The sequence below is a fragment of the Cuculus canorus genome, chromosome 14 (genome assembly GCF_017976375.1).
Source record: "Cuculus canorus isolate bCucCan1 chromosome 14, bCucCan1.pri, whole genome shotgun sequence".
In the NCBI taxonomy this organism is placed as follows: Eukaryota; Metazoa; Chordata; class Aves; order Cuculiformes; family Cuculidae; genus Cuculus; species Cuculus canorus.
This window is the reverse complement of record NC_071414.1, coordinates 15,102,134-15,115,325: the sequence shown is the minus strand read 5'-3', so window position 1 is coordinate 15,115,325 and position 13,192 is coordinate 15,102,134. Positions and strand designations below refer to the sequence as shown.

The 13,192-nt window shown below is 49.6% G+C and overlaps 2 protein-coding genes across 6 annotated transcripts in view; one reads left to right on the top strand and one right to left on the bottom strand.

Moving 5' to 3' along the window:
- Positions 1–1,245: 1,245 nt before the first annotated feature.
- Positions 1,246–8,132, top strand: LOC104059405 (leukotriene C4 synthase). Of its 5 annotated transcripts, XM_054079533.1 has the most exons (6): positions 1,246–1,499; positions 2,034–2,099; positions 4,086–4,185; positions 5,962–6,032; positions 6,571–6,746; positions 6,982–8,132. In XM_054079533.1, the coding sequence occupies exons 2-6, from the start codon at positions 2,042–2,044 to the stop codon at positions 7,360–7,362; spliced, it is 786 nt and encodes a 261-aa protein (XP_053935508.1). In that variant the 5' UTR covers positions 1,246–1,499; positions 2,034–2,041; the 3' UTR covers positions 7,363–8,132. The 5 variants fall into 5 exon arrangements, with proteins under 5 accessions (XP_053935508.1, XP_009559373.2, XP_053935510.1 ...); XM_009561078.2 differs by lacking the exon at positions 1,246–1,499 and having other exon boundaries at positions 1,981–2,099; positions 6,665–6,746; positions 6,982–7,266; XM_054079535.1 differs by lacking the exons at positions 1,246–1,499; positions 6,571–6,746 and having other exon boundaries at positions 1,981–2,099.
- Positions 8,133–8,247: 115 nt separating this feature from the next.
- The window catches only part of MGAT4B (alpha-1,3-mannosyl-glycoprotein 4-beta-N-acetylglucosaminyltransferase B), a 51,620-nt gene continuing 46,675 nt past the window's right edge, over positions 8,248–13,192 (bottom strand). Inside the window, exons 10-15 of the mRNA XM_054079532.1 lie at positions 12,508–12,615; positions 11,394–11,587; positions 10,931–11,009; positions 10,412–10,499; positions 9,334–9,446; positions 8,248–9,241 (exon numbers count right to left, since the gene is read on the bottom strand). Of these exons, the coding sequence (XP_053935507.1) occupies positions 9,218–9,241; positions 9,334–9,446; positions 10,412–10,499; positions 10,931–11,009; positions 11,394–11,587; positions 12,508–12,615 (606 nt within the window). The 3' untranslated portion in view covers positions 8,248–9,217. The remainder of the gene's footprint in view (positions 9,242–9,333; positions 9,447–10,411; positions 10,500–10,930; positions 11,010–11,393; positions 11,588–12,507; positions 12,616–13,192) is intronic.

Here is a 13,192-nt window from a genome sequence, read left to right as displayed (position 1 = left end):
TGCATTTCTTGCTAAGGCTGTATTCATTTTACATTTTTACTGTAATTTCAAGCATGTAATATGAATTTTAATCGGCTTCAAAAATTGAAGGCGCGTTCGCCGGGCACTGAAGTTGATGTCTTATTATATAGCTAAGATGTTTAAGGCCCCAGCTCAGAGCCTTCAGATTTCCTCGCAGAGAGCATCCTGACTCACTCGAATATGCTTTGGGAATATTCCCATTCTACAAGTCTCAAGTTGTGGGCAGGAGAGGACCTGTAACTTCAGAAGCTTATAAAGAACCGAATGTAACGATGAGTAACAGTACCAGGATGAGCTGCTTTGGGCCTCTGAGTAACTTTGAAGTTATTACTTTATTAACTTTTCCTTTATCATCCCATTAAAGGCTGCATTATATTTAATGCTGAGTGAAACAAAATCCCCCGTTGAAGTGACATCCATGTTTTTCCAAAGATGTTAAGGAGTTAGTGGCAGATTGTGACCAGGCTCTGCTCATTAAAGTGGGTTTTTTTTCTTGTTTTGCTGTGGCTGATAGAACTCTTTAATGGAGTTGTTTCCTAAAGCAGAAGTTTGTTGAAATGGTGTGATATTTCCCCTCTGACTCGCATATCAGACACCCCAGGTGAAATCTTGGGAGGCCGATAGATTCTATTAAGGTGAATTGTTTCATTTCTATTTCAGTCTGGGTCTGCCAGCAGCCTGGGGAGTCGAAAGTCGTGTCATAGAATGGTTTGTGTTGGAGTGGACCTCCAAGGATTGCCTGGTCCAACCCCCCTGCAGTGAGCAGAGCCATTTCCAGCTCCATCACCTGGATGATCAGATGGCCTCTGAGTGTTTTGCAGAGAAGGGGAGCAGGTTTGCTGTTCTACACAGGTCTTTTACAAAAAAAATCTACAACTGTATATTGGAATTAAATGTTTGATTTGATGAGCTGTCGCAGTGGGGTTTTGAGGTGATGAAGAGTCAAACCAGACTACGCCCCACTTGGGAGAATCTGTAGGTCTGGTCGCTCCTTGTTGGTCCTGGGCACAAATTCTGTACTGAGGTTTTCTGTGTGACGATAAGTGGCTCAGCTGTCCCCTCTCTTCATCCAAATTAAGGGGAAACCTTAGTCAGTAATGAATAATACTTCTTTCCCCTTCTTTTTTTGGTTTTAAAATCTTGGAAGTCAGAGCAGGCTTTTATCCATACCCTGTGCTCTGGAGCAACTTTATAACTTTTTGAACTGCTGCATATTTTGCTTTTGTGGTCTGGAGAGAGAAGATCATCAGGGCTAAACTACTGCTGGTTTTCAAACTTGACATTTCACAGTTGCAATTATGTCGGTGCAACGTCTCTGAGGGTCCGTGTGTTTCTACATCCTGCGCTGCCATCCGCTCTGAACTGAGAACAGTTTTTTGCTGTATTGGCCATGAACAAAGGTTGTTCTGCAGAGGTTTGAAAACATCAGAAAACTACAAGAAGTGACTGAGCACCAGGAAAGGACGGGACTCTCTTTGGTGAGCTTCCAGAATTAATAGGATAGAATATCAGAATGCACTTCTAAAAATTCAGAATCCAAGAATAGACTTAAGTTATTCCAGATGAAAATCTTTCACATGGTCAACTCTGCTACTTGGAATAAGGGTGGAAGTCAAGTCATTAATTTGTTAATATTTTTTTACAGCCTGTATGTAATTTAGATGCTTTAGAGGTCTTTAAAACTAGCAATAAACAGGCTGGAAAAATTCCCCTCATCTCTCAATTGCCAGCAGTATGTAATTCAATCATGGCACAAAGCTTGTAAATAGAATTGCAAGAGTTTCACACACAAAACTATTGCAGAAAAGCAGAAAGCACTTGTCTGGAATAGACATTTTCTGGTGGGTGCTTTGGAAAATCGTGTGGCGTGGGGAGAGTTAACGTGTGGTGGAGGAAACACGTGTTGCTGCAGAGCAATGAGGCTGTTGTAGAGCCTGCCGGGGTGGGTGGATGGGAGAGAGGGTTGGAGAGCAGCTCTGCTCATCGCCCTGGGCTGGGGGCTCCGTCCACAGGCACCAACATGAGAAATCAGATAGACCTGCTGGCCACCGTCACAGTTCTGGGAGTCCTGGAGCAAAGTAAGTGTCCTTCATGTGATGCTAGGTGGTAGTAAGCTAATTATATTAAACCATGGAGCTCGATCCCCATGTTTTCCTTGGAGTCCTTGCAATGAAAATTGCTGTTTTCCTTCAATGGTAAAATGGTGCAAACGTTTGGCTGATCATGGGGGGAATTGTCGTGCCTGAAGATGTTTGGTATTTAACAGGGACTAAATCATTCATGAACCTCAAAGCCAGCATCCTTGAAGGAAATGAAATTTAAGTTTTACTTATAACCATTTCAACAGCAGAACATCTTTAAAGTACAACATCTTCTGTGATTGAATTTTAACAGGTAATTTGTAGCAGAGTGGCTGGAGGTAGCCAAAATAAAGGCAGGTTAATAAAGACACTGATGAAGAGGTCACCCTCAACCATTATCAACGTGGCAAAAAATGATTCCAGGGAAAGCATAGCTGTTCCTCCCCACCCTTCTCTCAGCAGCTCTCACTTCGGGCTGGGTCACTGCACACCCTGTGGAAGAGGCCAGAACACATGGATGTTTTCTTAAATGAATGTCTATGTGTATTTAAATGGATAATGTTGTGCAATCCGCAGGTCGTACAGCATCAGATTATTTACATTTCCAATTCCCTTTTGTTCTGCATATGTTCTAATGCTCCTTTTGCAGGCACATGTGGATATGTCTTCTCTTTAATCTTGCAACATCTGCCCCTACTTTGCCTTCTCTATCCCACTGTACCTTCTTTGTGGGAATACAACAATCCAGTTTTTGCAGCCTGGCTCCTCATCTCCGTTTGGTGCTTTGGAAATGTTGCTACGTTAGGACCTTGCTAATCCAAGCGACTCGCTTAGCAGCACGCTGCCTCGGCCACCAAAGTAATCGTTTTTATAAGTTAGTTTTCCTCTGTGTGAAAATTCTCATTTTCAATAAGTGCAGCCATGTAGTGGTGCACCTAAATGTAAACGCTTGGAATATCAGCAATCACCCGTGGAAATAAGAACTCTCATCAAACAGTGAAACAGTCCAAATATCTGTGTTAAGTTTTCAATCTTAAGAAGTGACTCTCCGTGTCCCTTACAAAGGTACAAAGGAGCAACACAGCAGACACAGAGTTTGTGTTTCAGCCCAAATTTGATCACAGCCGTTGGCAGCAACTCAGCTCCTTGGGGTGCTCGAGCCTTGGGGCTACCCTGCAGGAATGAACTGGAAGAAGCCATCACCCTCCTTCTTATTTCCTTTTATTGCCATGATCGTGAGCATCTGTAATTGACTTTAGGAAGAATTTCTTCACCGTGAGGGTGGTGAGGCCCTGGCCCAGGTTGCCCAGGGAAGCTGTGGCTGCCCCATCCCTGGAGGGGTTCCAGGCCAGGTTGGATGGGCCTTGGGCAGCCTGAGCCAGTGTTATGTCCCTGCCCATGGCAGAGGGGGTTGGAACTGGATGATCTTTAAGGTCCCTTCCAACCCAAACTATTCTATGATTCTATGACTTAATAACATCCCAGTGCTTCGTGGTTTGGTTGCTGCTCTCTGACATGGGGCCATCCTTGTAACAAAATCTTTGCACCCGTCTGACTGCAGGTGCACTAATACTCTAAATACAGAGCGCAGGGTTTAAAAAGAAGGATTCTGAGTGTGAGCATGGGCTGGGGGTAAGGTTTTAGTGTGTGGTGGTGGCCTTCCTGCAGGACTAAGGTGTGTTTTTGCTGCCAGGGAGCCGCACCGAGGGCTCCGCTGCCGCGCTGGGTGTGGGTCTATGCAAAGCACCAGCAGCGCCTCGGCTCCGCCGCACAGTGCCTGCCACCATAACCAAATCGGAACTTAAAATACGAGCGTGAAATAATCGGCACATATATTCCAGATCATGTGTGAAAGCCCTGGACTGTGAACCCAGGCAGTATCAGCTCTTTTTCTCTAACCACTTGTTTGATTCTGAGCGAGATAAAGCTTGGGCTAAATAAAACACTGCCAGGCTGTCACCCTTCCTGTGTTCTTGTTTTCAGCCTATTTTGTGCTGCAGGTGATCTACGCCCGGCGGAAGTACAAGATCTCCCCTCCCGAGACAACAGGTCACCCAGAATTTGAGCGGATCTTCCGAGCTCAGTAAGATTTTGACTTTTTCTTCGGGGTGACTTGATCTAAAAATGACTTGAGGCAAGCGTCGCTGCCAGGGAAGACTGAAGTCACCCCTCAAGACACCTTTTCACTTTCTGCTACTACATTTTTTTTAATGCTTTGTGTGGAGAGGTCTGAGTTTTGTTCTTGAGCACTGTAGCTGGAGTGTTTCTCTCTGCCTGCGATAATCCCCCTCCAGCGCTGTGAGAAGCAGCCAAATTACAAATTAGTGGCTGCCTGGAAGAGGTGCTGAGTGTTAATGCTTTATAATCATTAAGCTATGTTAATAACCTGATATTTGCTTGTAAGTTTTTGCTGTTGAACCGAAGCAAAGGGCCTCGCTGGCACAACCAGCGACGAGGATGTTTTAATTCTTTTCCTTTGAATAAAACCACTGTGCGGTGGAAGCCGGCGCTCGTGGGCCTGTGCCGAGGGCTGAGCCTGTTTGCTCTGTTCCTATGGGAGAGAGCAATGCTGGAGCTAAACCGGGAATGTTCACAGATCCCTTCAGCCTCCAGCAAGCGCCGGATCCCGTCTTTCGACTCAGCCATACAGTTTCATAAGCGATTGAATGGAATTGGCTGGAGCCGCTTTGAAGGGCAGCTCGAGAACGGCCCTAAATCCTGAACAAAGCAGCTGTGTTTCCTTGCCAGCGTGCAGGAAACGTTTGTGAAGTGTCAAAAACACCCGCTTCGGTCCTTTTGCGAAGCAGTGAGAGGCCAGCCGGCGTGGGAGGCATCAGCCTTTGCTCGCCGGGGAGCTGCTGATGTGGCTTTTAATTAAACACCGGGCTGCGCGTTACCCGGGTTGTGCCATGGGGCTGCGGCAGCCGCTGTATTCCGTGGAGAACGTGACCTCAGCAAACTCAGGTTTGAAAAGGTACTTCTTTCTTATAAGATTCTTTCCTTCCTTTATTCTTTTCCCTGTTGAAAACGATAAAAATGCATAATTTGTTTTGATATATTAAAAAAAAAGTGTGTGGGGACAGGTACTGATTTATTACTCACTCCTGGAACCTTGGCAGCCCCTCCTCACTGAGGCTCAAACTGCGTTTGCAGCATTAGGTTCTTCAGGCTTTTTCCAGCTCCTAATCTGGCTCCACTCCCCGAGACTTGGTAGATTTTTGGCCAAATGTATGATTAAATTGCCTAGGGAATGGTAGAATGTTGGAGAAATCAGAAACAAACCCATTGTTTTTCATAGCACAGATCATACCGTCCTTTCTTGCAGAAAAACTGTATTTTTGTCGAAGAAAACCTGGCTGGAGATTTGATTACCTTCTGCTGAATTTGATCTGGGAGAAGGCTCCTTCTTGGAGCAGACTTGTGTGACACCCGAATTTGAGCTGTGCTCACCCAAGGGGAACAGAAAACTCCTTAAATAACTTCAAGGAACCTCTACCCTTGCAGCTTTTAAGCTTGTAGATGCACCCGATGTCTGTGAAGGCACCGTGTGTGGGGCCAAGGACAGACCCACCGAGGGGCCAGCACACACATCTCCATCTCAGCCACTGCTTGTCATTCCAGGGGCTGTGGGAATACAGGTGAGCTGAATGCTGGGCATTATTAGGGTGCTTTTCTTCCCTAAAATACAGACATTTGGTCTCCTTGGTGGCAGAAAAGGCTTTTTCACCAGCACAGCAAGGCCCCTTGTTGGCCCTTTCAGTTTGCTCTGATGTGTGTTTCCAGCTCTCCCGCCTGGCCTCGGTTAACCTGTCTCTGATGTGTGAGGATGCGGTTTTAACTGATCTTTGGTTCTCACCAGGGCAAATTGCTCAGAGTACTTCCCCATCTTCATCTCACTTCTCTGGGTTGCTGGAATCTTCTTCCATCAAGGTAAGAGGGGTGTTGGAGGGGGAACCCAACCCAAACCACACGCGCAAACCAAAAAAACCCCCGATTTAAATCTGATAGTGACTCAGGCACAGCCTCTCTGTACCCGTGAGGCTGTCGCTTAGGGAAAGCAAAGTTCCTCTTTGGCTGGACGGATGGAGGAGTGCCCTTCCATAGCATGAAGCTATAGGGGACAGCCAAGCTGGTCTCCTGCCCAAAGGAGAGGTTTGGTGGTGTTGGCAGCCCACGCTCCTTTAAAGCCTGGCTGCTCCTCTTGGATAAGGTCAGGCTGGTGGCCACAACCTAAAGCAGAGCTGCAACACGATACTCAACTTGTTATGTCAGAATGAGAAAGCAGAACCAAGCAATTAGTCATCCATCCCGTACCAAGCAGTTTTGGGGGTTTCAGCTGCCACCATGGGAAGATGTGAGGACAGAGCACGGAAGGGAGCATTGCAAACTCAAGTCCTAGGGCAACTTTAAGGAGCAAAGAAGTTAATCTTTCACAAAAATGGAAGAAAACCCATTTAAACTCCCACAGCACTTCAAATCAGTCTGTCTGGGTGTCATTCTCGTGGCCATGCCCCATCTGCAGGGGGAAGCCCCCGGCCCCAAAGCTCCCCTCTCTCCCCCAGGAGTGGCTGCGGGCTGTGGGCTGCTGTACCTCTACACCCGCCTCAAGTACTTCCAGGGCTACATGGCGGCTGCGCAGGCACGGTTAGTACCCAGCTGGGGCTGTGGGCACCACAAACTACTCCAGGGAGGCTGGAAACCTCCCTGGGGCAGATTTCCTTCCTGCAGGTTGGACTGCAAGCAGGTTTGCATCACCCCTTTCTCCCCTCCTGTCCCCCCAGCACAGTATTGGAGGAGGATGGGGGATGCTGAACCCTCACCAGCACGCTTAGTGCCCTGGGTTGGCTGTGGGGTCTGACGATGTTTTCTCCTCATGCAGGTTGGCGCCGCTGTACGCCAGCGCCCGGCTGCTCTGGCTGCTGCTGGGGCTGGCGGTGGCCGGGCTCCTGGCACACTTTGTGCCGCCCTGCTCCTCCGCATGGGCGGCAGGGCTGGCGAAGCCCCTCCAGCTGCTCGGCGCCTGGTGAGCAGGGCAGCTGCTCTCCAAAACCCAAGGCTGGTCCTTGTCGGAGGAGTGGGAGTTGCTTGGAATGCTCAGGGAGTGAGCATCTCCCCAGCTCTGCACTTACCTTTGAAGGGAGGTGGATCTTGGCACTTCCCTGCTGGCAAAGCTCTGCTCTTCGGAGCTGATGTCCCTTCTACTACAGACAGCAAACGCTGCCCAGGCTCTGCCCATGGGCAGCACAGCTGCGTTTTGTAGCACTGCCTGCTCTAAAACCTCTCATGCCTTTGGCTCGGCCTCCCGGAGCAGGGGTTGACCCATACACTGTTGTCATTTCTCCTTACTGCTGTACGGATCTATGTTGAAGGATCACGTCATGGCTATGCAAAAAATAAATTCCTTTTCTCAGTAGAAATCACCTGTGATTGTCAAAGGGGTTTGGGAACAAACCGTGAGAACAGCTGAAGGTCAGGGGAATGGGTTGCATGGGAAAAGCTGCTATGATAAGAATCAACTTGAAAGAGGGGGTAAACTTCTCTAACACCTTATCTAAACTTTGGGAAAAAAAGCCTGACTCTAGTCCAAATGCCGATATCTCTGTTTGGCATTGAGTAGAATGATCTTGACTTGGCCCTGACTTCACTTACCTCCAACCTACCAGCAGGACTTTGCCCTCTCTCTAGTTTTCCACCTCTGCTGCACACTTGGGGTTTGCTGGTAACTCAAGCTGGCACCACCCAGGCAGCTCCTTGCTAAGATCTATGTGAGAATAAAAAGAGAATAAAAAGAGAAACCTATTTCATAAGACAACTGTTCCACCAGCGCAGCCTTGGGTGCACGGCTGCCCACGTGCCTTCCTTGCTCTCTGCCAAGGGAAGAGCTGACCAACCTTTCTTTAATAACTGATGAAGGTTCCTGTGCTGCTGCTGCTGCAGGGGCAAAAATACGTGTCTCGCCCTGGGCTGCTCTAAGTGCTTTCCCCAGCATGAGCAATGCTTTGGGAGCATTGGGTTAGGGCGAGCGCTGAGGAATGGCACCACTTCGAGCTGAGGGACACAAACGGTCCTGGGGTAGGGAAGAGGCGGGCAAAGGCAGAGAAAGGGCCTCCCTGCTGCGAGTGACTCTCACTGCTGCTCCAAAAGGTTTAAATTTAGCTTTTATTACAGTGCACATTATTTTATATGTTTATATATAGAGAGGTACTTGAAAAAATCAAATGTATCCAATAATAAAAAATACAGCACGTTAAAGTAGTATAATGCATTCCAGTGTATAGCTGAAGAGACATTGGGATTTACACTAATCCCTACTACTTTTGAACTGAGCTACTTCTGGTTCATTTTTTTTTTTCTCTCCCCAAAATTCACACCAATCAATAACCGAAACAGTTATTTAAAGGTTTCTGTACTCAACCTCAAGGCATGAAGACACTGGAGACTTCACCGTGAGTGAAGGGGCTGTGTTCAACGCTGGCAGGCACAGTGTGGCGTATTTTATTTTTATTTTGTTTTCCCTGCCATACTCATAGCTCCAACCCCTTCGGATATGTTCCTCCTCCACCGAAGGAGCGTCAGTCTTCACCCTCACTTAATTCTCAGCTGTGGCCAGGGCTGTTGCCTGGGCAAAGACAAGGCAGACCTCGGTTCCTGGCCACCTCCATCCCAGTGCGCCAGCAGGGCAGGACTCGACGTGACCAAGTTCCCGCTCAGTCCCCAAATACAGCTGACGATCGCCCTGTCCTGGGCTGGAGCTGCTTTTAGTCCCCACACTTGCTAAAGCTCACCCCGACCCCAAACTGTCCCTTGTGTCGGTGTGGCGAGCACGACAGCCGTGCACCCACGAGAGGCTGCAGGGAGCAAAGCCAGCCCTCAGCGTGGGAGATTGGGTTCTGCTTTTTACTCTTCTTCTGGAGAAGATGACGTCCTGGCCCCACAGCACCGGCTGGGGATGGTGGTGCCGGCCTGGCAGCCCGTTTGCCGAGGCCTGGTGGCGCGTGCGCCTCGCCGGCACAGCTGTGCTCACACCCGGGCGAGGCGCCACGGGGAGAAGGGAGCGGGAGGGGAGGGAGCAGGACCGGGGATCCAGTGCACGTCCATCCTTCCTCACACCTGTGTCACTCCGCTTTTTTGATAAAAATCTGGAAGGAGAGAGCGCTGGAATTAGGAGAGTGCAGGGGGGGAGGTGGTGGGGAGCCCCAAGCCGTCCCTCTGCCCACGCAGCCCGGTGTACCTCGCTCAGTATGATCCACACTGGAGAGTCGGTCTGGATGGACAGCCGGATGGCCTCCAGCGGCCCGAAGGATGGGTCCACCTCGCCCTCTGCAACACCTTTGGAGAAGGAACCTGGCACGGAGAGCAAGGAGTGAGGCAGGGACCACAAGCAGCCACGGCAGCCCCTGTCCCACAGCTCCTCGACACCAGACGAGCCAAAAACCAGCAGCACGGACATCAGTACAGTGCAAAATGTGACACTTAGGCGAACAAAAAAAAATCAGCTAAACAAATCAAAATGGGGAGTATTTGGCTACATATCCCTGCTGTACAACAGGGAGCAGAGTGGCCTGATGGTAGCGCTGTCCTGGAAGAGAGAAATATGGGTTCAGGATCCACGCCATGGAGGCAAACCTTATTTCCGTAGCGCTAGCAAGGTCTCAGCCCGCTGCTATGTCCCATTTTGGGGTTTGATTTTTTTTTTTTTTGAAAATGCAATCAGGAGAAACCAGCCAGCACGTGGAGGAATGCTAAAATGAAAGAAAAATGCCCTGGCACTCACAGCCTTTTTTTTTTCATTTTTCTACTAAAAGAAAACAAACAGGCATCTCAGCACAGACCCCAGGGCTTCGCCATGCATCAGTGGGACCCGTAGGCTGCAATCACTCATTCAAGTCCAACGGCAGGACAAGCACTAAAAGAAACTTAGGTGGTAGGAGACAAAGTCCAAGCTGCAAGTGGTGCGAGTACAGAGAGGCTGTGGAGGGTGAGTGCAAAAATCACCCGTGTTGGAGGTTTTTAAGATCAAGTTAGGCACATGGATAATCTGAATCATTTGGTCTCATCTCTGAGTAGAGAGAGGCAGAAACATAAGACAGAAAAACACCTAAAGAGGACCCCAAGTCCAAGAGGGAAAGGAGGGCAGTGAAGGAGAGGCAACAGTGACAATTAAATCCTCTTCCAACCTGGCTCCCGTCGAGCAGAAATTACTTTTGGCCAAGCAAACAGCACTAAGGGTCTGGATTCACTTGCAGGTGAGGATATGGGCCAAGTCATCAAACCCAGCGGGCAGTTTACCACCCCGCACCCTGCTGTACCTATCTGGATGTAGCCATCCGGCGTCCTGCGGTATTTGACAGCTGTGCCTCTCCCCTCCTGCAAGGCTTCCTTATCCGACTGCAGGCTCTGCAGAAAGGAGAGGAGCTCCGCACAAGGCCAGTGGCAAGAGCTGCCCATAAGCCCCAAGCAACAGCAGCAACCCTCACCAGCAGCCCTCGGCATCTCATCCCCCCACCTGGCACCCTGAGCCTCATGCCCAGCATTTGCTGCCCTCGTGCTGATGCTCCCACTGCACCACCCTGGCTCCATCCCCTCCTCTGCAGCCATCCCGTCCATCCAAGCATCCCCTCTGCAGGCATGGATGGCGACTGCTCGGCACAGCATCCCTGCTCCCGAGGGGGAACCACACCAGGCGTGACCCCTGGTTCCCAGACAGAAGCTCTCAGAAGCACTCGAGTCTTGTAAAGATTTTCCTGACGGCTTTAAGTAGTTCCCTTCTCTCAAATCTCTTTTGCTTCCCACTTCAACCCCATCTCCACTGTTGATAAAACACTTACATCAAATGGCAAAACCTCCACAGTTGTATTGAAGAGTTTGTCTTCTGGATGCTCGATGTTCCCACTGCGGAAGAAGAACCTGTGACAGAGACCAAAGCCATAGAAACCCACACTGAGTGAGGGGGGACACAATGGCTTTCACGCCAGCTGAACCGTCAGACAGCTCAACCTAGGAGGCACCTTCCCCAAAGCCCACAGGCACATGGTTTGGACAGAGACTTTCTGTGCCAGATTAGCTAAAGCGTGGACTGCTCACAAGCACAAAGGGCTCTGGCAAACATGGCCCCACCAAAGAAGGGTCAAGTTATCCTTCCCCTGGAAGAGCACTGCTCCCTCCTCCTGGAGAGCCAAGCAGGAGATGGGCAAGAAATTCAACACAAGCCCAAAGAGCAAAAGGAAAGTGCCCCCACATGCTCCAGGCTGTCCCCACATCCTCCCCTGCCGACCCTCTCCAGGCACTCGCCTTTCAATGCGGAGCGGTTTGAAGAATCTGAATCTGATGAAGTCTCCAGCAGTGGGAGTGAAGGCCCAGAAGAAGTCCTCCCGCAGGTAAGCCTTCTCCAAGGTGAAGTGCTGGTAGGTTTTCAGGCTGGTGCTCACCTCTGCAGGAGGGTTGACGTGCTCCTTCCGCAGCGCATGCTTGCCGAAGTCCTTGTCCTTGGTGGGCACAAAGCAAAAGGACAGAAAAGGGTCATGAGCTGCCCTCACCTGTGACCTGTGAGGAACAGGGGTCCTAGCAACAAGAAACCACAACCTAAAAGCTCTCAATCCACACAGTGCAGAAGGACGAGGGGCAGAAGGATGAGGGGCAGAAGGACGAGGGGCAGAAGTGATCAGAGAAGGCACTAGAGAGGGCAACGCATGGCTGGATCCCAGGAAGACACAACTTCAGGAGAGGCAGCGCAGAGAAACACCACGGCTCTGCACTCTGATCCAGCACCAAAGAACCTGTCATGGTCTAAACATCCCTGAGCACATGTCCCTGGCCCAGGATCTCTGCAAACAGTCCTCACACTTGAGGAGAAGGTGGGTGAGAGGTCGATGATGGCATAAAATGACTGGATTACACAGCCTGACAGGCCCTGCAGTGCGATACAAACTGGATCACACCATGGTTCCTGCACCCATAGCTGTGGGAATCTTGATTTTACTGATGTTTAAATACACACAGACAATTTAAACTCTTATACAACAAACTCTACATCACCTACGGGCAAATCTCATGAATAAGGATGGGGATGGGAAGGAAGTCGGATCAACCCAGGAGTCATCTCTCCAGGGTTTTCAGTATATGCTTCAAAATCGCTTGCCTGGATCATGCTTTGGCCCTCACGATGGGTGTCCAGGACCAGTACAAAGGTTTAAAAGCCAGCAGCGGCTCTCGGTACCTGTCACTGCTATGCTGAGTAGGTAGGAGCTACACGAGCTCACTGTAATTCAGAATAAAACACAACCACTGCACAGAAACCCACTCTCCCACCAGTTGCTGTCACTGACATCCCCACCCCAAAAGCAGCCAGTGTCCGTGTGCCTGGCAGAAAGGCTGTCTGCAGCTTGGACGGACAGCTGGCACCCACCTTCAGCTTCTGTATCTTCCCAGCCAAGGAGGAGTGGGTTCCCACGTGCTGGAAGAGCGAAGGCTTGAAGCGGATCCTCAGGTTTGCCTTCTGCCTGTCGCAGTGTTTCTGAAACGAAACAATCCCACAGTGCCCCATGCTTAAACTTCTGTGGTCAACCATGACCACAGGAGGAGATGAGCAGACAAGGGCATGAGAAGAGATAAACATCCCTGCTTCTCCATCTCTATGTGTTTCTGTGTTATTTTGGTTTTAATTTGGCAAGAGGGTTTTTAACCGCACTTTGGAAGAAGCTGACTGTGACTCAGTCAGTGACCTTTTGGGCTTTGCTGAGCAGCCAGGGGACACCGGTTTAAACGCCAAATGTCTCCTGGTAAAGCACAGCTCAGTGAACGCTGAGCAAACCTCCGCTGGGTGCTGTCAGATAGGGACAACCAAAGAACTCTATTTCTTTTTGCCTTGGTTTATAGGAAAGCCTTTTTCCTGCTACTCAGAACTTGGGATCCGAAGGTACCATAAGTCCTGGGATGACTCAGAGCCTAAGAGAAGGCACAGCAAGTGCTGGCTCTTCTCAGAGGGGCAGAGGTCTATGTTAGCAGCTTTTGTTAAGCAAATGTACAGCACGTGCCACTGCCTGAGCTGTTTCATACCCATCCCACCATGTAAATAAATTTGAAGATGCAAC

Bases quoted from the DNA above. Each gene is read 5' to 3' on its own strand.
- LOC104059405 (XM_054079533.1), top strand. From the start codon at position 2,042: ATGAGAAATCAGATAGACCTGCTGGCCACCGTCACAGTTCTGGGAGTC. The intron at 2,100-4,085 runs GTAAGTGTCCTT...TCTTGTTTTCAG, and splicing joins TCTGGGAGTCCTGGAGCAAA to CCTATTTTGTGCTGCAGGTG. The intron at 6,747-6,981 runs GTTAGTACCCAG...CTCCTCATGCAG, and splicing joins ATGGCGGCTGCGCAGGCACG to GTTGGCGCCGCTGTACGCCA.